Here is a 27,269-nt window from a genome sequence, read left to right on the forward strand (position 1 = left end):
TCTTGCTTTAAAACAAAATCAGAATCGCGGTGCTAGCCGCCATACAGTCTGAGATATAACTCCTAGAAATGGAGTTCCTGCAGATATCACTCCTGCCTGATTTCTAATGGTGATCTGGCTCATATCTCTAGGCGCTCTATATATCCTGCGATATTCAAAGTTTAAGAAGGGACTGCTTGCGTTGAGATGGAAGCTACTCAGTAATTTTTATTTTATCACTACCTCTGTGGTCACATAACTACTGGAGGTGCTACATGAGGCATTATAACTACTGGGGGCACAAGTGGGGGGGCAATATGACTACTGAGGGCAGTGTGACTACTGGGGGTGCTACAGGCATCATTATTACTACTGTGGCCACTATAAAGGGGCTTTACTACTACTGGGGGCATGGGGTCAATGCAGGGGGCACTATTTCTAATGATGGCACTCTGGGAGAGAATTACTATTAGTGGGACCTTTATCTTACCATGGAGGGGATTATCTGTACGGTATTGTTATTTCTACAGTATAGTATTTGTGGGCATTGGGGAAGCCCAGCAGGCACAGTATTGGGGGTAGCAGTGGGATAAAACTGTTAAGGCACCAGGAGAACGAGGATGATAGAAAAGTGAGGGTCCTAAGAAGTCTGTGTGGCAGACTCTGCCGAGATGAGCCATAGCTGACAGATGTCATCATGACGGTCTGCTTCCAATGGAGAAGATGACGTAAAAAAAAACACCTACTTCAGAGAAGATATCACTGGATATAATAGGTATCTAGTGCTGCATTCTCCTGTATGTTTGGTAGTGCTGAATTTAATGTACATCTAAATATGCCTTTAAGATTAGGGCTGGGGGGGGGGGGATATACTGTGTAGTTGTAGTATCCTTTATTATTTTTACTTGTGGGTCTCAAGCTTGAGGAACAGCTTGACGCCTTTAATCCACCCCTGGAATCCATAGATGTCGGTTTCCGACATCTCAGGTAATTGGTAACATTGTCCTGTAGTCCTGCCACAATGCTTAAGCAACAAGGCATTTTTAGTTCCCGACTGCCTTTAGTTCTGGACAATTTTCAGGAGTGGCAAACTGGGAATTTGCCTAGGGATACTATTTTCTTGGTGACCTGGAGGACTGGACCCTCAAGAACTTTCGGTGGTTGCTGTATGACTGTTATGTGATCAATGCAGTTTTTAATTGATTGTAAAGTGGGCAAATAATTTTGCTATAAAACAATCAGGTTCCATGTTGTATACCCGAAGCCGCCTACTTCATAGTAGTTCTTACTCTCTGCTGTCTTACATGGTTGGTTGTCTGCAATTTGATTACCTAGATCCCTCTCTTCAACCGTATGTAAATCATGCTGGAGGTTCTCACACCTGGAGATGTATGAATTAAAGGGGTTGTCTGTTTACATACAAAAAAAAATGGGCAACCCCTTTAAAGTAGTGCTCCTGGTGGCAGGCATGTTTCTTGACTTGGTCAACTATCCCGTTGAAGAACACTCCAGTGAGCCTCGCCCCAGCCTGAAATGTTTGATCAAAGTTTCAAGTTTCCTCAAGTGTCTTTATTTTTCTTGGCAGTGGTCTTATCCATACTAGGAACCGCAGATTTATGATTGAGCCACTGAATCGGACAGACGATGGAGAACATGCCGTGTTTGAGCCCAATGAGGAGACTCCAAAAACCTGCGGAGTGACTAATACTACCTGGAAAGATGGAAAAACTTCCAAATCCTCGCGATCTGGCAATTCAGAGGTAAGACAAATGGGATCCACCAATCTCGAATTGGCCGTATGAAACGTAGTTTTAAGTGAGACATTTAGACATATTTGCTGAGACTTTTTTAAGCAGTTACCGGTAAGTATCCCTCTAGAGCACCTGAGCTGTCTGCAAGCCACTTCTCTCCCTCTCTCCATTTACTAATGTAATTTCGCCTCCCCGGCATGCGAAGAGTGTCATTCTTGAATAGTGACAGCTCTCACATGAACAAGGAAGATCAATGATAAATGAGAGATCTTTGCCTTCATTTTTGTTACGATGACTTGATCCCAGGAGCACAGTTGTCGTCACAAAGACTGCTAGCAGCTACCGCTAGGGGGAGCTTGTTGCATTATGTGAGGAAACCTATGAAGTGCCACTGCAGGAGAAACTAAGTACTGCACGATGTCCATTACAGTCAATGTGGTGTCTGCAATTCGAGATAGGTCCTCCAGAACAAGAAGCACTATCTAACTTCTATCTACTTTGTACAAATTATCCCCTTCCTCTATGACCTAAGAAGTCCCCAGGATATAACTTAAATGTCTGACGGATGCAGATCCCAATTCTGGGGCCTGCGTCTATCTGAAGAGCAGAGGTCCCCAAACCCTGTCCCTCCGAGTGGGGTGGCCACCATCTACTGCGTCCAAGCACAGAATGAATGGAGAGGTGGTTGTGCACTCCTCTCTCCATTAATTTCTATGGGAGTTATGGGAAGAAGTGTGTTTGTGTGACTCCTATAGAACCTGTTGGATGGAGCTACACGTTAAATTTTCCTCCTGGATGCAGCGCATGACCAGGCCGGAACCTCCATTCTCCCAGATGTAGGACCATCAGCTAACACAGATTTATGGCATCTCCTTTAGATCTGCCATAAATGACTAAGATGGGAATACTTCTTCTTTGGCTATCAAATTAACTTTATTATTAGCCATAATAGTAATAGGAATGATAACTACATGATACTGTATAAATTCTATAAAGCAAAAGGAATCAGACACATGCATACTCATGCCGTAAATACCAGCGGCCCCGTGGCATACCTTCCATGGAGACAGACCACGCAACTGCTATGGGGCTCGGGGAGGAGGGAAGGGGGGCAGGGCCTGGTGCAGAACCCCTTCTTCTCTTCCCAATATGAAAATACAGCTTTTTCATGCAGCTAGGAGGGAGCTCAGTGCAAAGAGATCATTACAGCTTCCACTGCAGTCATTGGTAACTGTATACATTCCTATGCACTGTGCTTCCCCTAGTGGTGGCTTCAGGCGGTGATTTTTTTAAAATATATTACCTGAAGAGAAGCAGTGATTTAGATCTGTATGGGGGGAATTTATCAGTGTATTTATGCCAGTTGTCCCAAGTAAATAATTTGAGACATTTGGTCAGATAAAGTAGGTGAGGCCAAGGGAGAATTTTTTATTACAATTTTTTCTTAATTAAAATTTCTTCTGCCTAATTAATTAATTCACCTTGGTGCCTGGGAGTGATGGGTGCACGTGTACTGGGAAACTGGGTGGGGCAGAAGTTTTGTTATGGGGCCGTATGAGATCTGTTTACATCCCTGCAACAGCCTCTTGTATGTTTCTGTTTGGGATACGTCTTTTTTATATATTGTTTTTATTGATTTTTTATTCCAGAAACAGAACTTTCTAAAATCTCAGAAATATATCCACCTATACGTGGTGGCCGATGCAACCATGGTAGGTATAGCAAGTGTTAGTATATACTGTACCAATGCTGTATACAGGGGTCACACTAGTCTTAAATTATCTTTTATTATTTATTACTAGATTATTCTTTTATTACTGCACAGATCATATTATGTCTGCTGCTGAGAACACATAGTATTACATGGAGCCCAACCAAAGGAATAGAGCTACCATGGAAAACACAATTACTCCCAATTCTTTCATGTGTAATGTTACATGTGGCCACTAGATGGCTCTGAGTGATAATATATGTGCAGCAATATTCCAGAAATGTCGATATTAATAATTTTATTTTTGTTCTTTTTTAGTTTAAGAAATATCGCAGCGTAGAAAGTGTTAAACAGAGGATATTTGAGATTGTTAATTATGTGAATGAGGTGAGTATTTGCAAAAGACCTGCTGTCTGTTTAATGTGATCATTTCATTTGATAGTGATTTGTTGGAGGGGTAGACACAGAGAGCGGAGGGCCCCTTGATCTTCAGTATAAAATAGTACTCATTTAATGCATGAGTTTTAATCGGTTTGCATTGACCATGCAGATAATGTGGAAACTGGAAGTTGCTATCTAGATAACATATGAGAGCAAACCACTGTAACTCCACAGGAGACCGCCAGCGCCCTCCTTGTACCAGCCAGCGCCCCTAGATTTCAGTCTCTGTCCCATAAGTGTTAATGTCAGCACCAGAGTCTCCAGGAGTTAGCACGATCCTTGTGAAAACATTGTGATCACTGCGGTTATTTTTTATTGTATGTCCCTTTAATATCCCACTGGTTATGGTCATATTGGCATGCTTATAAATGGCTTAAAGGGAAGGTGTCACCAAAAAATGACCTATTGTTTAAATCACGTTTTTTTTAGAGTTTTTGTTGTTTTTTAATGTTTCCATGTGACTATCTTTATTTTTTTTTCAATTGTATATAATCCTGCAATTTTCACAAGGGGCCACTAGGTCTAATAATAGGTCATGATTTCCTTTTTTGTGCAGATCACTTTTCAGTAGTTATTATCAGTATAATCACATGCAGGAGTACAATGACGAGCAACACCCCTGTATAGATAACACAGAATCAGCTTATCTTCTCCCTCCTGCACAGGTCACAGAGCATGCCTAGAAAACTCTCCCATAGAAGTCAATGAGGTCCCCTCCTGTTCATTGTGTCTATGAGGCCCATGAGGCTACTCTCCAATGAACAGGAAGCTTTGACATATTTTAGGCCTAGTGGCCAGTGGGAAAATTGCAGGATTATATGAAAAAGGTTTAAAATAGAGACATGAAAAATATGTTTAATACTGACAGGACAGCGCATTCCCACTGCAATTGCAGTGACCCCCTGAGGAGCCTGTGTAGAGGATAGGAGTGGTAGTGGCCCTGATGAAGTGTTGTGTCACGGTGCACTCCCTCAGGCCGTTGCTCCCTGGGGATCGGCGCAGTGGAATTATAGTACTGAAGGATGAGGCCAGTGTTGAACATAACACGGTCCTTTATATTAAGTGTAACATAGGACTTAAAATACCTACAGTAGCAGCAGGTTTTAGTGCAATTCTTCTCTGGCACAAGCAAGGAATCTGGAGGCAGGTTGGATGGGTGCAATTCTGCACTTGGGTGATACAGGCCTAGTGGTTGGTTGTTTGGTGATGGGTGGCTTGGCTGTAGTCCCTCACCTTACAGCAGTGTCTGTAGGTGCTGATGCAGCAGTTCATGTTGCTGTCTGGAATCTCAATGCTTTACCTGAGAACAATTAGGGTAGTTCTCTCTGGAGAATTTGGTAACAGGAGCAGGAGCTTTGCAGGTTGCTTCCTCTCCTCTCTGTGTCCACACTGGAACTCCGCCTCTTGGCAGGGGGCAGGACCAGCTCACTTCCTGCCAACCTTGCTGGTAGCTACAGCCAGAAGCAAACAGTAAAAACCATAATACATAACAATAAACAATTTGTAGTACTCCCAGGTCTGGGGTACAGCACAATCAGCAGAGAGCTACCTAGGGCAGAGTTTACTACACAGTTATTACAGTATGCAAGGCATGATGGGAGATATAGTCTCTGCATAAAACTGACATGACAGACTCAAGCAAAAGCAGGCCGGCGATGACAACAAACAGCACGCGACCGGACCGTTTTGCATTAGAGCAGCTGGTACACCTTTCAGATATGCTATTTTATTCTAATCCCGGCTTCTTGGAAGCCACCATCTAGTAGTTCCAGGTGTCATTTCTTTGTCACATTGTGCACAGGTGGCATTGGCATGGATACTGTGTACGTAACTATGATAAAACATGTCTCATTCAAGGTGTACAAAGCCTTAACCACCTTTGTGGCGCTGAGCGGTCTGGAAGTCTGGGAGAAGAAAAACTTGTTTGAGGTGTCCACGTCGGCCAGTATAAACCTCGATCGCTTCAGCAACTGGAGGAAAAACGACCTTCTGCCAAGAAAACCTCATGACAATGCCCAGTTCATAACGTAAGACCTCCCAAATTATACTGTTCCAATCCCAAAATGTGTAAGCCCCTATACTATGTGATGAGGAAGCCACTAGCTTCAAGGACTGTAGAAGCAAAAGCCAAGCAATTATGGCTCCCAAGACCATATGAATACACCGGAAGCTCAGCAAGAACTGTTTTTTTTACAGGGACATTGACTTTGATGGCCCCACAGTTGGGCTAGCATTTGTGGGCACCATGTGTAGTGACGCCCACTCTTCTGGGGTAATTCAGGTGAGTTCTACTGTATATGATGACCTCTTTTTTTCTTAAAGGGTTAATCTCATTGACACAGCCCCTTGACAGTTTGCAGTCAGCTTAGATTGCAGTAGAGAAACGATGGGGGAGATTTATCAAACTGGTGTAAAGTAGAACTGGCTTAGCAACCAATCAGATTACACTTTTCATTTTTCACAGCTCCTTTGAAAATGAAAGGTGGAATCTGATTGGTTGCTATGGGCAACTAAGCCAGTTCTACTTTACACCAGTTTAATAAATCTCCCCCAAAGTCTTTATTTTCTTTCTTTGATGTAGCTTCTTATTTTTTTATTTTTAAAAACATCCTTGGAGGCGGCCATTTTGGAGACACAATTCCATCCTATATTTTATGCACTGACAGCGGCTTATCTCCAAGGAGAACAAAAGGATCAGGCGCTCGATCCCTCTCTTCTCCAACGCCATCGGTTGGGGAGAGTCAGGAGTTCCCCACAAACAATGGATTGTCAGACACTCAGACAGACGGTTCAGACTATTATAGCCTAATGTATATGGGGATCTTGAAGGGGTTGTGCAAAAATGGGGGGCAGGTTGGCAAACACCCCCATTTGGCTGGACCTGTAATAAAAAGATTACTTACCTGCTTCCTGGTGCCAGCTCCTTGCTCCTTCTCCTCCAGGCCTACAATGTCTGCTGAGCTCCCTCAATGTCAATATTCAGTTTAATATCGCTACAGCCAATCACTGGCCTTAGCGGAGACCAGATTCCCTTGTGTCTTGTGACCATTTGTCATGGCGTAAGGGGAGCCAGTCACCATCACGTGGAGAAGTAGCGGGGAGCCGGTCACAGTCCTGGAGGAGAAAGAGCAGGGAGCCGGTCTGAGTCCTGGAGGAGAAGTAGCGGGGAGCCAGTCACAGTCCTGGAGGAGAAGGAGTGGGGAGCCGGTCACAGTCCTGGAGGAGAAGGAGCGGGGAGCCGGTCACAGTCCTGAAGGAGAAAGAGCGGGGAGCCGGTCACAGTCCTGAAGGAGAAGGAGAGGGGAGCCAGTCACAGTCCTGGAGGAGAAAGAGCGGGGAGCCGGTCACAGTCCTGGAGGAGAAGGAGCGGGGAGCCGGTCACAGTCCTGGAGGAGAAGGAGCGGGGAGCCGGTCACAGTCCCGGAGGAGAAGGAGCGGGGAGCCGGTCACAGTCCTGGAGGAGAAGGAGCGGGGAGCCGGTCACAGTCCTGGAGGAGAAGGAGCGGGGAGCCGGTCACAGTCCTGGAGGAGAAGGAGCGGGGAGCCGGTCACAGTCCTGGAGGAGAAGGAGCGGGGAGCTGGTCACAGTCCTGAAGGAGAAGGAGCGGGGAGCCGGTCACAGTCCTGGAGGAGAAGGAGCGGGGAGCCGGTCACAGTCCTGAAGGAGCGGGGAGCCGGTCACAGTCCTGGAGGAGAAGGAGCGGGGAGCCGGTCACAGTCCTGGAGGAGAAGGAGCGGGGAGCCGGTCACAGTCCTGAAGGAGAAGGAGCGGGGAGCCGGTCACAGTCCTGGAGGAGAAGGAGCGGGGAGCCGGTCACAGTCCTGGAAGACCCCCCCCCTTTCTTTCCAAACCCCTTTAACTATCCTGCCTTATCTAGGCCTTTAGCAATACAATACAGTTGTCATTAACTCTTCCATATTTAAGATTTTTTTGGATAGTGAAAGAAAACATCTGCTGTATTTGTGCATTACCTGCCCACTAATGAATTGCCTTTTTAATGCTCCCCTTTCCTAGGATCACAGTAAGCAGTCCATTGCAGTTGGAGCTACCATTGCTCATGAGATGGGACACAATCTAGGAATGAATCATGACACCAGCTTATGTTCCTGCTCTGCAGATTCCTGTGTCATGGCACCAAGTCTGAGGTGAAGTTTTTATCTGGAGGTTTCATCCATACATCATTAAAAATACCTACTGACAACTTTAATCTACAACATCTCCTATCATATCTTCACGTTTTCTATTGTGCCATATTGTGTCAGTTCGCTGCAAGCAGCGTTTTGGTGTCCGCCTCCAGAGCGGAATGGAGACTGAACGGAGGCAAACTGATGCATTCTGAGCGGATCCTTTTCTATTCAGAATGCATTAGGGCAAAACTGATCCATTTTGGACCGCTTGTGAGAGCCCTGAAATGGATCTCACAAACGGAAACCAAAACGCCAGTGTGAAAGTAGCCTAAGGCTTCATTCAGATAGTGACCAGACACGACTCAGGAAGTGAACCGAACTTAGATCACCTTAAGGTTCTATGACTAAGCTTAATTCAGTTGGACCAGGTGGATTCTGGATTTTATAAAGGCGGGCCATTCATAACAACCGTAGATAGAGGATAAGTATCTACTGGGGGTGCGACCACTGGGACCTCCATCATTCACAAGAACTGGGAACCTGGGGACTCCCCTTCTCACATTTTGTGAATAGGCGATGAGTTCTTATGGTGAGACAACCCCTTTAAGACTATCTGGAGAAGGCCTACGTCTCATATTCCACTCAATGCAGGTATCTTGAGGAAGACATGTCATTCTATATGTAATTTATTTTATTTTATTATTTTACAGCTCAAAAACACCATTTTTCTTCAGTTCATGCAGCCTCGGCAACTTTCAGGAGTTCATCTATGACCGAATGCCACAGTGCATGAAAGATGTTCCATTAAAGCAATATGTTATGTCCCCGTCAGTATGTGGAAATAAATTCACCGAGCTAGGAGAAGACTGCGACTGCGGCACCGAGACGGTAACAACACAGCACTGTGTCAAACACGAAATCATAAAAGTAACATATCTGAAGACTCCATGTTGAGTCAGGCAGAACAGGAGTAGGTTGGTTATGAAGTACCACAGTCATAAAAGAACATGGAATAATATACATTTCATATGATATTTAATTGTTGAGCTACAGTCCTCCTACCAGAAAAAATTCTGCTTGTGTCCACATAGCAGCCCTTCTTGCTCATGTTCTCTATCAGAAAAGTGTTATCATAGGAACACCATATCGCATGGCAGCCACTGAGATCTCCATTTGTTTTTCATCTGCTATGGAAAATGTCTGATGATGAGCTCATCATAGAGTGCCCTACTATTGGGATCCCTAGCTTTTTTGTAATCTATGTGGGAATATTGCAGCAAGTGTCCAGTTCCGCTGCAGTGCCCCCACAGGGGAGTTTAAGTATTGCAAAATTACTTTTAGATGCCATAGGCTGACAGACTTTTCCTTGGCTTCGACTAAGGTTGGCCATTTGTCCACAATCCTTGCAGGGCCTTCTAGCTCAGAGGGATAGGGATTGGTTTAACAAATGTGTTGTTGTTGTTTACGTGGGGACCCTTCTTTTATAGAGAGGTCCTGCCATAGACTGCATCCTTTTTTGAGTGGCACACTATTTTTTATGCACAGAGGCGCATTCTTGGGGCTGTCCATGGTTATGCCAGATCCTCCACAGTGAAAGTGACTCTTTGTAGTTGCTCTCCACATTATACATGACAATCAGCCCCTATAAGATATCCCTGCACAATTGACTTGTCCATCATTCTGGTCATTGTCCTTCAAGAATAGTCTTGGCATGGTCAAGCATCCTGGAAACACCTAATTTCACAGTCTTCTAGCCTTTTCCTCAGCGCGTAAAAAAAAATTATTTGATGTTCTTCAAGATTTTCTTAATGTCTTGCAGGAATGCACCAATATTTGCTGTGATGCCGCCACATGTAAGTTCAAGGTCGATGTCGAGTGTGCAGATGGGGAGTGCTGTGCTCAGTGTAAGGTGAGTGAAGCTCTTTATGATCTACTTGCACGTTTATTGACAGAGATTGCCATGTAACTGATATGAAATTAACTGAAATAAACTTGAGAGATACTTGAGTTTCTTAACATACTCCATGGGGATTATTCTTTGTATAACTAATGCATGTCTCATAAATGGAGGAGTGATATGTGCCAGTGTGGATCACAGTAAATTGGTCTGTCGTGGTTAGTGTGCTTAGTACAGGGGCGTAGCTATAGGGGTGCAGAGGAAGCAGTCGCTACCGGGCCCAGGAGCCTGAGGGGCCCAAAGACCCTTGTGCCACATAAGACACTGTGCATGCTGGTCAATTTACACCTCTGGCTGGAGGGAAGGGGTTAGGTCAAGAATTTGGCATGAGGGGGTGCCCTTTCAATGTTCGCCTCAGGCAGCAGGAAGGCTACATGCTCCCCTGCCCCTTTCCAAAAAGCACTGAGGGAAGGGGGGCCCAAGCTGAACTCTTGCACTAGGGCCTATGAGCTTTTAGCTACACCCCTCGCTTAGTAGCATCAGTAATCCATGGATAGATCCATGGATAGCTAGATAGTTGAGGCTTGAACTCCTCACAGTTCAATCCTATATGGACAATCCGATCGAAAGTTTTTATTGTCTTACCAAATGGACCAATTGACAGGTAGATGAGTTTTTTTTACTAGAAACGTCTTAATTATTCGGGCCAATGCAGGTGCAAGGATCTACATGCAAATGTATATAAATGTGTTCTTCGCTTAGAATTATCTTCTCAGGTTGACAGTGTTATTTCTTGGCAGATTAAAAAAGCGGGTTCTGTGTGTAGACCCGCTAAAGACGACTGTGATCTGGCCGATATGTGTGATGGAAAAACTCCAGAATGTCTCAGTGACCGCTTCATATACAATGGCCACCCATGTAATGAGGGCAGAGGGGTCTGTTACAATGGACAGTGCCCAATGCTGGAAAGCCAGTGCAGTCAACTGTGGGGACCAAGTAAGTAAGCACTCAATCTAGAAAGAAAAGTTCAATCTCCAGAGGTGATTGGGCTTCTTTACAAAGAGCTGTGGATCGGTGGAATAGTCACCTCAGGAGATGTTCAAATCAGGCACCTTTGGTGGCTTAGATGATCTTAATTAGAACAGTGTGTCTGTGAAGGTTCTCATTCATCCAGGTCATGGTATATCAGCAGTAATAAGGTGCTTTGCTAGTCAATTAGACAGCCAGGAGAACGACTAGAGAAACATTTTTGAGGGGAAAAAAATACAAGTCCAGTTGCTCTGACTTATTACTACACAAATGAGCCCTGCTCCCTCTGTCCATTTATAGGGGACGAATGTGAACCCTGCCTGCCCCATCCACACAGAGAAAGCCTGAGAGTCCTGCTTTTTCACCCACACAAAGCTCTCCCTGCATACAAACTCATCCAGGAAAATATGTCAATTAGCAGCAGTCTTATGAATGGGTGGAGGAAGCAGGACTCATAGGCTTACTTTATAAATTTGTGGGACTCACATGCTTTCTTTATGAAAGGGTTGGGAAGCAGGTCTCACAGGATTTATTTGAGGGGATGAAGTAAGCAGGACTCACAGGCTTTCTCTATGAATGGGTGGGGAAGCAGGACTCACAGGCTTTGAGTGGATGAGGGAAGCAGGAACACAGGCCTTATTTGAGTGGATGGTGGAAACTCACAGACTTTATTTAAATGGGAGGGGGTAGCAGGACGCACAAATTTTATTTGATTGGAAGGGGGGCAAGACTCACAGGCTTTTTCTATGAATCCCCAAGTTCAGATAGAGTAGCGAAGGAGACCCAACAGATTGCTTTAAAATGTTTCCCCTTGCCTCTCTCTGCACCTTGGATGTCCTCCTCTTACTACCATAGTCTTTTTCCCAGTGCTGCCTACGGTGCCTAAAGGCATATTCAGCCCTGCCTAACTTATACAACATAAGACCCTAGAAGAACTGCAGATTCAGTCAACAAGACATACTAAGACTTTGAAGAACATCAGGAGTCTATCATGACTCTCTAATTGTGCCATAACATCTTGAAGTCACCACATCCCATTTTGTACTATAGGTGCAGTGGTTGGAGAAGACAAGTGTTTCAATGTAAATCAAAGAGGCAACAACTATGGACACTGTAAGCAGTTGGACGGCCGTTATGTTGCATGTGAGCCTACGTGAGTACAAAATCCCTGGAACTTTTTATACAAGGCGGACAGTAGATAGCTGTAGAGATAATTCAGTCTTTAGTACCAATATTCTACGGTAACAAATCATCCATTTGTTGTATAAAGTTCAGATTACATTGGGATTTGTGCAAGATCTCCATAGGGTGCAACCACTGAATCAGAGCCAACAGGACAGTACTAGATTCAAGGCTGCACTTTTTGAAGGGGTTGTCCAGAATTTAAGAAACATGGCTGCTTTCTCCAAAGAAAAAACACCCCTGCATCTCAGCTCTACTGAAGTCAATGGGGCTTACCTACAATACCACACACAACCTGGACAGGACATGTGTGGCGCTGTTTTTTGGAAGAAAGCAACCATGTTTTTATAACCCTGGAGAACTCCTATAAAGGGTCTACTTCTCCCTAGAAATTATGCCACTCTAAGTCATGATATGCATCCATTATTGTATATCTTCCCTATTGAGGCACATAGGACTGACCTGCAATATCCAACATCACCCATAAACTAGAGTGGCGCTACTTCTGGAATCCAAAAGCAGACATGTTTTTGCTATTACATTATTTTAGTATCCATTAATATTATTTAAAATTTAATTTACATTAGTTAGGATGCAATTATTGTTGAATCCACGTAAATTAGGAAATCTTTAGGGTATGAGGAGAAGGACCCTTTCCAATTTGAATTAATATTTACAGGAAAAGAATACTTTAATCTATATGAATGGTATCAAATTGAATAATCATATAAAATAATCAAAATAAAACATAAAAGGCTTCACATGAGGGAGCCGAAAATAAAATCCTAAACCAATATCTGTTTTACACAGGGAAGTTAAGTGTGGAGTGCTCTACTGCTCTGGAGGCAGTGAAAATCCTAGCATTTATGCTTCCGTTGCCATGTTTTCAAATTGTCGGGGGGTTCTTGCATCCGGTGGAATGGTCGAAAATGGAACAAAGTGTGGAGATGACTTGGTAAGTGCAAGTCAAGAGCGAAAGAAGCGTTACGCTATGTTAAATTCTGCTTCAGTGAATTCGTTATGCTAGCGACCATCTGTAATCGGTTGGGAGACCCGGCAGCAAGTGTTTGGTAGTCCTACAGCACACCCACAGGCAAAATGAAGCATTACGCATTTTGCATTAAAAGCAGGGGGGGGGGGGGTTGTTATTATGCACAGACAGGTCAGGGCCTCATAATTAGTATTGATATCAAGTAATATGATATATGAGCTGTTACTCCTTACCCGCTGCTATCTCCCTCTCCCTGGCGGTTACGGCTGTCGGAAAGCTCACATGTCATCCTGCACTGATTCACCGGCAGTCTGGAGTCCCTTTGCTTCTTTCTTACGGGCACAACCACCAGCTCCATCCACTCCACACAGACAGAGGCCTGCTTCTTGCCTGCCTCAGCCCCCCTCTGCCTGTAGGGTACATGCTCTTTTTCCAATAATTTAAGGGTAAGCGCGCACACCTTTTTATTTAACATTTATTTTATGCACTTATATAGCACTGACATATTCCGCAGCACTTCACAGACATTAGCATCATGCTGTCCCCAATGGGGCTCACAATCAGAGTTCTCTATCTATCAGTATGTCTTTGAAGTGTGGGAGGAAACCAGAGAACCGGGAGGAAACCCACACAGACACGGGGAAAACATAAACACGTAGGTCTTCTCCATTCTGTAACTGGCCACCACAGGGTATTTAAGGCAACTTCGTCTATGGAAGGATGCCTGAGAAATAGGTTCTAGTTTCTTGCAAAGGTGCGCTACTTGTGCAATGGGCGGCCTCCCCTCAGGGCCCTCTATATATCGCGTCCCAGGTGTAGGAAATGCAGAGTGGTGTAATTGTGCAGCCCAAATGTCTCTTTATGTGTGTCACGGTGCTCCTACCTGGATACCGCTGGACCCCAGGCTTTGGCTCCGAAGCAATAAATAAAGGGAATAATTGAGGGACTAAGGAAGAACTTGAGTCCAGACCTTAAGATGAAGTTCAATGGCAGCTTTACTTGAGTAAACATTTTTCTAAAACAGATTTCAGGCTTCCTTTGGTTCCAGCAGGCTTTAGCATTAAAATGGCAGGCAAACTCAACTCTGCTATATCTGTTTCTCTCTGACTCTGCTGTACTGACAGGCTGGCTGTATAACTCAGCTTCTTTTGTATGCTGCACTTCACTTTGTAGTCTGACTCTAGGTTATGCCAGGGAACTTTCCTCCTGGCTCCTGAGGCTTCAAGCTTTGGCCTCGTGGTCAGCAGAGCTTAGGGTGCTCGTGCCCCTGCACACCCTTCCCCTAGCTGGGGGTAAGCTAGACTAACTAGAAACTGGCCCCCACCCTTTCTGCAGGAAGTGGGACTCGCCCACCTCTCTCCAGAGGGGGGTTAGAATGGAATGGAAAGCTCCATAATACCTAAGTACAGCTCTGCCGTATTTGCTGCCACCTGCTGGTGAACCAGGTATATTACATGAACATAACGGTTGCAAACAGATTAGGAATGAACATTGTGGAGGACCTGGAACATAATGCATAGATGACTTTATGTTAGACCATTAAGGACAGTAGCAGGGTGTAGGAGTGGCAACAGCACTCTGGGTTGTTACACTTGTCTTGTTCGTTCTCCCATGTACATTTGTCTGCCTCCAGCTTTGACCCTTCACTGCCTGACCTGATCTCTGTACTGATCTTGGACTGACTTTCAATTGCACAAATTCCACCTGCCCTGACCTCATGTTGTCCCTGACTACAGTTTGGCCTGACCCCTCAGTGTTTCACTCCAGAGTCTACTGACCCACTCGCATCAGCAGTCTACTGAACAGAGGCTGCTCCAAGAGGTACCAGACTGGTGGTTCCCCTGCAGCGAAGTCCAGATCCCTGTATTGGAGTTAAAGGGTGTGGGGCCATTTAGATAATGCCGGTCTGAGTAGCCCCAAGTCAAATCTGTTCAGTAGACTCTAAGACGGGTTCTTACATGTTCTTCTGTAATGACATATCTATGTTCTTCATGAAATCTCCATGTTCTTTTTAGGTCTGTTATGATGGAAAATGTGTCAGTACTAACAGTGCCTTCCGGTCAGCAAACTGCTCTGAAAAATGCCCTGGACATGGGGTGAGAACATAATACATAGACAAAGCTATGCAGTGGTATATGTAGAAAAGAGGGAGCACTATTCAAAAGTCATGCACAAGGTTATAGCAAAGGACTGGGCCCTCTTTCTGTAAGGGCCCCATAGCAGCCATAGGGTCTCTATGAGTTCATAAAATTAATCATCAACTCTACTATAAAACATCATATTGTGATTGCTACATTATTATAAAAAGAGGGGACAGTGTGAGAATGGAGAGAAGAGCTGGGGCTATGCATTTCAATAAAACCTGGGTGACCCAGTGACTGCTTGACAGCTATACGGATGATGACAATGGCTACTGTATCTTAGTTGCTTTCTGGAGCCAACTACTAGAGAAAGAAGTCAAGCTCATAACTGGATCACACAGAATGTGACAGTGCAAGACATAATTAAGAAGTAACAATGAGAAGCAGCAAGGTCTTCCAAAAAATAAATACTAGGTTGATATTCCACCTAATATAGGCTCCAAATGTAATCATATCTTGATGGCATCTACAGTATATAACATTATAGTGCATCATGGGGAACCAGTTCTGCAGTCATATAGAAGACATTTCCAATTCCCTTACTGTTGCCTAGTCTTTAAAACCATCACCTTCAGAGGGTTGTCCAAGTGTTTTGATGAGCTATCCTGAGGAAAGGTGTTCAATATGTGATCGGTACCCCCGCCGATATGGTGTTTAAAGAGGCTGCAGCACTCTGAGCCCCGCAGCCTCCTCACAGCTTACCAAGCACAGTATAGTGGCTGTGCTTGGTATTGCAGGCCGTGTGACTGATGTACCTGACCTCACTGGTGTAGGAGGAGGCTAAGGCACTTTCTTTAAACAGCTGATTCTGATGGTGCCAGATACTGTTGACCTATCCTGAGGATAGGTAATCAGCATTAATACTCAGACAACCCCTTTAATGTTATCAAGTCACATATCATGGGCAGTCAAGTGATAATTCATGGACAGAAATTTGTCACTTTGTCCATATTAACTCTCCTCCACAAGGAAGAAAATTGTCTCCCTGTTGCCACCAGGTATCTCGCCATTCTTGACAGAGAATAATTAATACTTACCACAGAATTTTTATAAATATTATTCCTGTAGGTGGCGCTATGGCTAGGTTTTGCACGCTATATTCATATGTCACTATATATGTGTTAAGTCCATAAAGCTGACTTGAATGACAAAGTGTACCTTTTCAGGTTTGTGACCACGAGCTACAATGTCAGTGCCAAGAAGGTTGGGCACCTCCACACTGTGATGTCACCTCAGATAAGAGTAGGTATATCATTAATATATTGTGTGTAAATATTCCTTAGAGATGATTAGGAAGGTCTATGACAGTTTTCTAGATACGGCACCACTCTTGTCCATAGGCTGTGCATGGTATTGCACCAAGTGAATAGTGTGAGCTACAATACCAAGCGCAGCTTATGGACAATAGTTGGGCTGTTACTGGAAAAAATCCCCCCCCCAATGCAACCTCTTGATGTATTGTTGCCCTGTGTTTTTTTGGGGTCTCCAGGCTTCTCAATGGCCTTTTCATGATTTCTGTGATTGGCTTCCTTTCATTATTCCAATTGTTCTGCTAGATTTATTGCAAACTAGAATCTCAGGGAGTGTGTCCTTTCTCAGGAGACATGTCTTTGGTGCTAGAGCTTTCTCCCTGTAACAGCCACAGCTTCTAGTAGTAGATACAGTTGGTGGCAGTTGAAGGATGGAACTGAGCATGTACGTCCACCTCAGCCAGGTGGACAAAGAAATAAAGAAAAGAACAAACACCACATGGTGCTATACAGATAGATTTTATTGAATAACTCAGTGGCTATACTAAATCTGTAATTACATCCAGTTACAGAAGTATTCATAGCCAGTTGCTGGTTGGAAAAATAGAGCATATTTTTTGTGGGGAAAAACCACTTTAAGTAAGCTAGAGGCAACCTAACATTAGAAAAGATGTGATGATGAATAATCAGCATAGGATAACCTTCTGAGAGATTGCCCAAAACAAGAAGCCTAAGCCTAATGTTACCCTTTTGTTTCAGATATTGTCATCATTGTGGTGATCGTCATTATTGCCGCTCTTCTTGTGGTTGGACTTATCCTAATAATTGTGTTCCGAAAGAGGTGTGCCAAGAGGTATGATGTATAGTACTGCAGTTAACAACATTTACAACTAAAGGGGTTAAAGGGTTGTTTGCAAAAGGCGAATCAATGTAGTATTACATGCCTCCAATTCATCTGTTGGCGATCATATATGGTCGCGCCAAGTCCACCTGAGTGACTCTGCTATGGCCATTTAATAGATGCCCACATCAACCTTCTTGAAAGTCCTAAAAACTTTATTTTACCTATATGACGAGGCTTTTTGAATATTGATACAGTAGCATAGTAGTAAAATACTATGTCATATGGTGCGCATGGGTAAAAATTGCATCTGAAGGAACATATCAAAACCTCTGGATGTACCACAACGGTCTACAGATGTGCTGTTATGTGAGCGGATAAGTTGGAGGTTGAAAAGTCAGTCTATACAGTCGTATGTACGTAGGGAGATTTCAAGGATGAATTCTTATTAACATCTGCTTCCTAAAAATTATGGATTGTCCAAAGTGGACAACTCCTTTCAATGGAAGCATATAGGCAGACAATGACACTGAAATTAAGAAGTGACAGGAATGTGGGGAAAAGTCTCAAAGACCTCCTCCCTAATTTCTTCTACTACCAGCTAACAAATGAAAAGCTATATGTGAGGGACTTCCTATACTCCATTGCATTGGCTATGTTTAGGTAGTTGGGCTTTAGAGTGCAGTAAGTGAGCGTGCTGTCCCTTGTCACTTGGAAGGAGATAGGGAGTGACAGTCTCAGTGATGGGACCACCCTCTGAGGCACCACTGTGGGTAGAAGTCGAGGAGAAATAGAAGACAATATATGTTGCCTGCACAGGCTCTGCTCTTTCTGATGACAGTGGATCATTTTTACAGATCTGTAAACAGAGTAAATGGCGCAACAAATCCGGCGTTCCATCAGCAACAAATGAAGTCCAGCTCCAACGTGTCAACACAAGAGGTAGGAGAAACTGTTATCATGATGGGAACATTTCCTATGAATCGCCCGACCCTCCCATGCTCAGTCGAGCTGCTCTGGCAGCAGCTTATCTCCCCTTAGAGAAAAAGAATGGAGCATGTTTCTTCCAAAATTAGTCATTGGGAGAGAATCGTGAGGTCACCATACACATTAGATGGTGGCCTGGACCTGCTAAAATGGGCGGCTTTGGCCAACATTCATATGTATGGCCAGCTTAAGTCTTTTCCACGTTGTGGTCCTTAATAGTGTACTTTAAATTCAAGATACGGTTTAATCACTTATATACATTGCATTAATATCATGAGTTTCTGTTTGTTTTCATGTATCCTAGAATTTTTTGCTGCTGCTTACTGACATTGAGTGCTAGACGCACATCATATTACTATCAGAATAAGAACATATTTCTGTAAAGCATTAGTGATATATTAGTATTATATTTTTTATTATATTTCTATTGAGTATAAAAAATAAAAAAAATTCATAAAAGTATTTTCTTTTTCTATAAACAGCTGAGCTCCAAGAATGTGTACCCTCCACCACCCCCTCCAGCAAAGCCAAAGAAACCGCAAGTGTCACAGGTATGTTTTTTTTTGCAAATTTAGTACGGGCTCATTGTGGCACAGCAAGGTTTCAATGATCCTGAGGAGCAGGAGCCCTCAGATGTAAACCTGAGCTGCTCCTACATGTGGGACTCTAGTGCCTACAGGGAAATGCAGCCCTGGGCAAAGTGAAGAGAATGAATCTGAGGTCCTGGCCTCCATCTATACAGAACATGTTCGAATTCACTTTCAATCGCAATCGTAATTTTTGTTGTTCTCATTGGACATATCTTCAATAGGTTATTTGTGAATCCTGAACGTTACATTAATGGCCTACCTTAAAGGGGTTGTCCAATTACCAATGTGTGCACAATAAAGAAAAAAAGCCACCCATCTCTTGACAGCAGCTCTGTTCTAGGGCTGAGGGTCGCGTACCCAGTGCTTCTGGTCCTCTGTGGTCTGGAACTGTGACATCCCATCCGTGATCACGTGCCCCAAGCGCCATGTGACCACTGAGCCTCTGAGGTCATATGCTGCCTGCTGCTTAAGGACACATCTCTGTTGAGGCCAGTAAATGGGACAGGACCCTCAGAGCTGTAATCAATCTGCTGTCAAGAGTTGAGTGGCAAGTTTTCCTTTATTGTGCACACAATGCCATTGCATGCTTTGGATAAAGTCTGTGAGTAGTCTGCACTTGTTGGAGGAGGCTTCTCTTCTCAAAGCAGATGATCAACTCAAAATATCCTGATTTGCAGCCTTGCAGGACTTTATGCACCCTTATTCTCTGAGCTCTCTCTCCTCTCTGCTTCTCTGTCTCTCAGCCAGAACTTTCCTGTTCCTTCCAGGAAGTGACATCATCCAGAATCTAGAGTGAATAGGTAGAGAGGGCTCACCTGTATATTCAAGAATGGAACAGGGTGCTCCTATCAAGAGGATTCACCCAATCCTCTAAAAAAGGTAAATCAGAGAAAGAAGTGGTAGGGCACACCAATATCAGGTACCACACGGATAATGGATGATGTAATATATTATTTTATTATATTATTAGTGATATACTTTTAACAACCATTCATAAAAATATCAGAATAAATATCATAAAAAATTTCATAAAATTTCATATAAATATATAAAAAAGCTAGTACATATAAGAATTATTCAACTATATTATATAACTACAATAATAATATAACAACAGTAATGTATAACTCCTATACTTTGTGCTGATAATTCAACTATATGTATGCCAAAGTGCGTTTGAAGAGGTGATTGATATCCTTCCAAGTGGGTTAATAACCCTATCAATGCCTGCTATATAAGAGAAAAGTTTATCTGTTTAGATAGAGTCTTTTGAATAGTCACAGATTTGCAAACTGTTGCGACTCAACAGTCGCGGTCTGTATTAAAATGTTACACTGTTGCTGGGTTTAGTAATGAAGTGCCGAAGCTGTTTGTACTCACAATTTCTGATGTAGTGATGTCGGCTATAACTGCGTCACAGGTGGCGTCCCACGTGTGATAAGCAGTGATTACACAAATACCAGCGTGTACAGATGATGCGGTCTTCAGGATCTTCGGTGTATTGCCGTGCTGTATTGGAGATGAATCAATTATTCAGCAAAGGTGGACGATGTCACAAGGCTGGCTCTCCAAACAGGCAATGTCCGGCTTATCTCCGCTTATTCACAAAGAAAAATCACCGATCCTTTACTTCTCATTCTTTTCCTTTGAACTCTTTAAATCCTCCGATGCTGTACTCTATTCCTGGGACAGTTACCAAACGCGTTTCGGAGTTGGCTACGACTCCTTCATCAGTGGCTAAAATCTCCATGGAAATGACCAACTTTTATACACCTCAATCACAATCATGTGTGAATTAAATTAATCAGCTTGGGAACGGAAGTGACATACCGTCCTTCTCCGATCTAATTTGTAGATATATACCTTACTAGTTCGATATAAAATCAATAAAAAAGAATTAAATATATGTGGTTTAAGTATATCGCTAACTCACTACAATATAAGCTAAAAAGATTCACATATGTCCATATAAACATGTGTCCGTATAAACACATATGCATATAAACACAGCTGTAGCGATTTGTTCTGTGTTTTCTATTACAACTATAATCAGATTATAATTATACTTATTTTCTAAGTATAATTATAATCTGATTATAGTTGTAATAGAAAACACAGAACAAATCGCTACAGCTGTGTTTATATGCATATGTGTTTATACGGACACATGTTTATATGGACATATGTGAATCTTTTTAGCTTATATTGTAGTGAGTTAGCGATATACTTAAACCACATATATTTAATTCTTTTTTATTGATTTTATATCGAACTAGTAAGGTATATATCTACAAATTAGATCGGAGAAGGACGGTATGTCACTTCCGTTCCCAAGCTGATTAATTTAATTCACACATGATTGTGATTGAGGTGTATAAAAGTTGGTCATTTCCATGGAGATTTTAGCCACTGATGAAGGAGTCGTAGCCAACTCCGAAACGCGTTTGGTAACTGTCCCATGGAATAGAGTACAGCATCGGAGGATTTAAAGAGTTCAAAGGAAAAGAATGAGAAGTAAAGGATCGGTGATTTTTCTTTGTGAATAAGCGGAGATAAGCCGGACATTTGCCTGTTTGGAGAGCCAGCCTTGTGACATCGTCCACCTTTGCTGAATAATTGATTCATCTCCAATACAGCACGGCAATACACCGAAGATCCTGAAAGCCGCATCATCTGTACACGCTGGTATTTGTGTAATCACTGCTTATCACACGTGGGACGCCACCTGTGACGCAGTAATAGCCGACATCACTACATCAGAAATTGTGAGTACAAACAGCTTCGGCACTTCATTACTAAACCCAGCAACAGTGTAACATTTTAATACAGACCGCGACTGTTGAGTCGCAACAGTTGCAAATCTGTGACTATTCAAAAGACTCTATCTAAACAGATAAACTTTTCTCTTATATAGCAGCATTGATAGGGTTATTAACCCACTTGGAAGGATATCAATCACCTCTTCAAACGCACTTTGGCATACATATAGTTGAATTATCAGCACAAAGTATAGGAGTTATACATTACTGTTGTTATATGTATTATTGTAGTTATATAATATAGTTGAATAATTCTTATATGTACTAGCTTTTTTATATATTTTATATGAAATTTTATGAAATTTTTTATGATATTTTTCTGATATTTTATGAATGGTTGTTTAAAAGTATATCACTAATAATATAATAAAATAATATATTACATCATCCATTATCCGTGTGGTACCTGATATTGGTGTGCCCTACCACTTCTTTCTCTGATCATCCAGAATCTTCCTATAATTAAAGGGGTTCTGCACTTTATTTTAACTGATGATCTATCCTCTGGATAGATCATCAGCTTCTGATCGGCGGGGGTCTGACACCCGGGACCCCGCCGATCAGCTGTTTGAGAAGGCAGAGGCGCTCCAGTAGTGGGCGCGGCCCTTCTCACTGTTTACCGCCGGCCCACTGACATCACGACTAGTATCAACTAGCATGGGCGGGGCTAAGCTCTGTTCACTTGAATGGTGCTTAGCCCCGCCCACGCTAGTTGATACTAGTCGTGACGTCAGTGGGTCGGACCTCCGCCGATCAGAAGCTGATCTATCCAGAGGATAGATCATCAGTTAAAACAAAGTGCAGAACCCCTTTAATGTTAAAAATAGATGCAAGGTCTTGCCCCTAGATGGCAGCAGGGCACCAGTAATGGCATTGGAATGCACAAGTCAATATTGTTTTGAAGGGGGTTTACCACTATCGAACTTGTACCCTTACAAACTCCTTAACCATCAATGTACCATCTCCCAGGACCTCCACCAGTCAGCAGCGAGGTCCTCACGATGGGAACCAAACTGATCATACATTAATCTTCTATCCCAACGATATGGCTTCCTGATAAACCCCCTTAACCCCAAAAGCTATCGATCCTAGTAGTAAGTGCTTGGCCCCAGATAGGCTTTAGATAGGGTCTTCTGCAGAAGCACCTAAGTCTGCTGCAGCAGAACCTATGAATGTACCGGTGCTCACTGCAGGAGACTCTGATCCTATGTTAGGCCAGGCCGACCCGACACGTGTTCTGTATGTACCCACAGTTTTGTACTAACTTTTCGGTGCTCTGTAAATTTATTGTGGTATATAATTAGGAGCATTAAGTTTTCTTTTTCTTTTTTGAAGCCGGCAAGTCGAGATGGATATCAAGGCCCGCAGTACTCCATGGTAAGGACATACCGACAGACCTGATGTCAGAGGAACATTAAGGGGTTTTCCGGGGCAGGGGCGTAGCTAGAAATGCATGGGCCCATAGCAAAAAAAATTATGGGCCCCCCCCCTCTGTGCCATCCACAGATCCCCCTCCCCTAAATAGTGCCATCCACAGATCCCCCTCCCTAAATAGTGCCATCCACAGATCCCCCTCCCCTAAATAGTGCCATCAACAGATCCCCCTCCCCTAAATAGTGCCATACACAGATCCCCCCTCCCCTAAATAGTGCCATCCACAGATCCCCCCTCCCCTAAATAGTGCCATCCACAGATCCCCCCTCCCCTAAATAGTGCCATCCACAGATCCCCCTACCCTAAATAGTGCCATCCACAGATCCCCCTCCCCTAAATAGTGCCATCCACAGATCCCCCTCCCCTAAATAGTGCCATACACAGATCCCCCTCCCCTAAATAGTGCCATCAACAGATCCCCCCTCCCCTAAATAGTGCCATCCACAGATCCCCCCCTCCCCTAAATAGTGCCATCAACAGATCCCCCTCCCCTAAATAGTGCCATCCACAGATCCCTCTCCCCTAAATAGTGCCATCCACAGATCCCTCTCCCCTAAATAGTGCCATCCACAGATCCCTCTCCCCTAAATAGTGCCATCCACAGATCCCCCCCTCCCCTAAATAGTGCCATCCACAGATCCCTCTCCCCTAAATAGTGCCATCCACAGATCCCCCCTCCCCTAAATAGTGCCATCCACAGATCCCTCTCCCCTAAATAGTGCCATACACAGATCCCCCCCTCCCTAAATAGTGCCATCCACAGTGCCATCCACACTCCCCTAAATAGTGCCATACACAGATCCCCCCCTCCCCTGAACAGTGCCATCCACAGTATCAGGTGCCTCTCTCTCCCCCACCCCCCCATGTGCCAGTATCAGGTGCCACCCCCCCCCCCCCAGGTGCCAGTATCAGGTCAGGTGCCAACCCCCCTCCCCCCATGTGCCAGTATCAAGTGCCCCCCCCCCACTCCCCCCATGGCAGTAACAGTCGGGTATTAAAAAAAATAAAATAAACACTTCTACTTACCTCCATGTCAGTGATGCGATGCAGCCTCTTCCTGTGTCCCTCCCTGTATGTCCATATATGGAGTCACTGCTTGTATTTCAGAAAAGGTTTCTGCTGGGATTCGAACTCACGACCTTCTGTATCAGAGGCAGAGCACCTAACCTCAAGACCATAACAGCTGCCTTGCTGCTGACTGAAAAATTATGAGACTTCTACTGTTATAGCTGGCTAAGTGTACATCTATACACATGACAGCTGCTCATATATAGAGATATAGCAGAGCTGAGTGTGCTGGGATAGCTGTCATATAGAGATATAGCAGTGCTGGGTGTGTTGGGGCAGCTGTCATGTGTATAGATGTACACTTAGCCAGCTATAACAGTAGAAGTGTCAAATTTTTTCAGTCAGTTGCAATGCCTTCTTTATGGCTGTGAGGGTTAATGCTTTGCCTCTGATACACTGATACATTGGAGGTTGTGGGTTCGAATCCCAGACACATCAGGAGACTTTAGTATATACAGTAAGATTAGAGCACATTAGCGAGGGAACATTAAGACCGCTGCTGTGAAGGGGCCCTGAACAGTAAGACATCGATATTTAACTAACTTGAAAATAAACTGTCGGGCCCCGAAGCAGCTGCTTCCCCGGTAGTTACGCCACCTCCTGGCTGCCTGTGTGTAGTGTCTGTGAGTGTTAATAAAAAAAAAAAAAAAAAAAAAAAAAAAAAAATTTGAATGCGGTCGGACGGGCCCCCTAGTGGCGTAGGGCCCCATAGCCACTGCTATGGTTGCTATGGCGATCCCTACGCCACTGTTCCGGGGTTTACATATCGTTTACCTATCCTCAGGATAGGTCATTAATATGAGATTGGCGTGGGTCTGACTCTCTGCATCCCCACCTATGGAGAGACCGCAATGCTCCAGTGAGCGCTTAAGTCTCTTCCAGGCCATGTGATGTCATGTTCATCAGTCACATGGCCTACGGGCAGCTAAGTCCCATTCAAGTGAATGAGGCTGAGCTGTGACACCAAGCACAGATGCTACGAAATGGACGTCACTGTGTCTGGTGAGCTGCTCGGAGGCCACGGTTTTATATCCATAAATTTGCCATGGTTTAGATTTTAGGAAAATCCAGAATTACATATGCAGAGGCCTGGGATGAGCCAAAGTGGAAGATGGGAGTGGTAGTGGCTCTGACTGCCACAGTCAATCATGGTGGTTGCCCTTACACCATTGCTCTGTTGGGCCGCACAGTGAAAGAACGGTGCACCCCTTCTTCCATCAGGGCACTCCCTGGTTCTGGGGCTCCTGCCTGATGGTAGTTGGGGTGCCCGTGATGTTAAGTGTCTGTATTGATGCAAGGCAGGGTTTGTGGTGTGCACAGGCCAGCGTATGGTGTAGGAGTCAGTAAACCAGACCAGAGATAGAAGAATAAATGTTTCTGTTTACTCAAGTGAAAAATAGGATTTGTAGTACATCCAACTATAGCAGACACAGTTCCATGGATTTAAGCTAGGATGGGAGTTATGGCTCTTTTTGTACACTATCTTGCTAAAGTTTTTCTCAGTAGAATCTATGGCAAGCAACAGTACATTGGCAATAATGGTTGTAATGTCCAGTATGGGATACAGGTTTTTGAAGGCACATCTGACCAGGATGTGTCCAAGTGTTAAGGGTGTCTTAACAGTGTGTCTCACTGCAGCAAAGTCTGAATGGCTGTAGTAGCAAGTTACCTTGCTGACTCCTATGCTTGGCCATGCAGATTCTAACTTCTCCTTTATCTTCCACTCTGTCCATTATTTTCTTTATGTCGATTGTGCAGAGATAAGTTAGTCTTTGTAGATTACTTGGGCCTGAGAAAAGGGCGCATAGGTCACTGCTTCTTTCCCCTCTGAACTCTTAGTCTGTACAACCTTAAGTTTGGGGGTGGAGGTGGTTAGGGGTGGAGCCAGCAGAATATGGGAGTGGTATTGGCTTGTTAACCCTGGCTGTGCCATCCATACATGGCTATACTGGGTACACATTACATAACAAACAAACCATTTTCCGATACCTTCTGCTCTAGGGTACTGCACATAGATTTTTTTTTACTTATAAATTTGTATTTTTTTTTCTTCTCTACAGCCAATTTCAGTTGAATTCACAAAAAAATCCATGGTAAGAAACAAATGTAGTCAACTCAGTCTGTTGTGTGCGATGTTTTGTGTGTGACAACTCTGAGGAGGAATGGATGTTAATTACAGCACTGCTTTGTTTCAGGCACTACAGAGGCCAACTGATGCTCCACCACCAGTTCCCACCAGTAAGGCTCCTGTGCCTGCGCCTCCAGTGAAGGTATAATAGTCAGTTCTGCCTGGTTCACTCCATGGGACCCATATACATTTTTTTTTCTAAATCTGGGCCCGCTGTAAAATAATAATCTAAAAAAATGTTCCCCAACTTAATCCACCGCTGGTCTAGCCTTGCTGATGTTGTGGTCTCTGTATACTTCTTTTCTAAGAATATGACTACTGCAGCCAATCACTGGTCTCAGTGACTGGTCGCAGCAGTGACATGTTTACTTCCAGACAGTGGCCATGTTGTCCACTCAGCAGCCACACTTATTCTCTGACTGAAGAGGCCTGCTTCAGTTACAGCTCAGAACAACCTAGTCCCTTTAAAGTGAACGAGAGTTAGTTGTAATACCATGCTCAGCCACTAGTAGCAGTATGGTGCTGCACCTGGTAAGCTATCAAGAGAACACTACCCATGATTAGTGAGGTGCCAAGTGTCAGACCCCAGCAGATATGATATTGATAGACTGTCCTGTGGTAAGAGAACCCCCTTAAATCCCTAATTTCCAAACGTAGTGGGAGATTTATCAAGACCAGTGCCTTCTGCACTGGTGCAGGCCTCACCATAAATGAGGCACATCCTCCAGGAGACCATGCACCTAAACAGAATTTTACGTCCGCTCTGGGCTGCCATTGATTTCTGGCTTCATTCGACGCAGAAAACTGGTGTAAATTAAGATACATTTTTCCCATGCCATGCCCCCTCCCGGCCCTTACCACACCCTCTTTTGGAAAAGTGGCGAGTCGGCATAAAAAAAAAA

General features: G+C 43.9%; 1 protein-coding gene across 1 annotated transcript in view; it reads left to right on the forward strand.

The window, feature by feature from the left end:
- The window catches only part of LOC120986353 (zinc metalloproteinase-disintegrin-like crotastatin), a 42,397-nt gene that overhangs the window by 13,109 nt on the left and 2,019 nt on the right, over positions 1 to 27,269 (forward strand). The window contains exons 6-24 of the mRNA XM_040414876.1: positions 1,565 to 1,739; positions 3,380 to 3,442; positions 3,760 to 3,828; positions 5,740 to 5,909; positions 6,079 to 6,163; positions 7,898 to 8,028; positions 8,721 to 8,898; positions 9,830 to 9,919; positions 10,708 to 10,903; positions 11,987 to 12,089; positions 12,929 to 13,073; positions 15,125 to 15,205; positions 16,417 to 16,492; positions 17,260 to 17,353; positions 18,199 to 18,283; positions 18,811 to 18,879; positions 23,073 to 23,114; positions 26,300 to 26,332; positions 26,435 to 26,509. Of these exons, the coding sequence (XP_040270810.1) occupies positions 1,565 to 1,739; positions 3,380 to 3,442; positions 3,760 to 3,828; positions 5,740 to 5,909; positions 6,079 to 6,163; positions 7,898 to 8,028; positions 8,721 to 8,898; positions 9,830 to 9,919; positions 10,708 to 10,903; positions 11,987 to 12,089; positions 12,929 to 13,073; positions 15,125 to 15,205; positions 16,417 to 16,492; positions 17,260 to 17,353; positions 18,199 to 18,283; positions 18,811 to 18,879; positions 23,073 to 23,114; positions 26,300 to 26,332; positions 26,435 to 26,509 (1,960 nt within the window). The remainder of the gene's footprint in view (positions 1 to 1,564; positions 1,740 to 3,379; positions 3,443 to 3,759; positions 3,829 to 5,739; positions 5,910 to 6,078; positions 6,164 to 7,897; positions 8,029 to 8,720; positions 8,899 to 9,829; positions 9,920 to 10,707; positions 10,904 to 11,986; positions 12,090 to 12,928; positions 13,074 to 15,124; positions 15,206 to 16,416; positions 16,493 to 17,259; positions 17,354 to 18,198; positions 18,284 to 18,810; positions 18,880 to 23,072; positions 23,115 to 26,299; positions 26,333 to 26,434; positions 26,510 to 27,269) is intronic.

Source organism: Bufo bufo, chromosome 1, assembly GCF_905171765.1.
Source record: "Bufo bufo chromosome 1, aBufBuf1.1, whole genome shotgun sequence".
Lineage (NCBI taxonomy): Eukaryota > Metazoa > Chordata > Amphibia > Anura > Bufonidae > Bufo > Bufo bufo.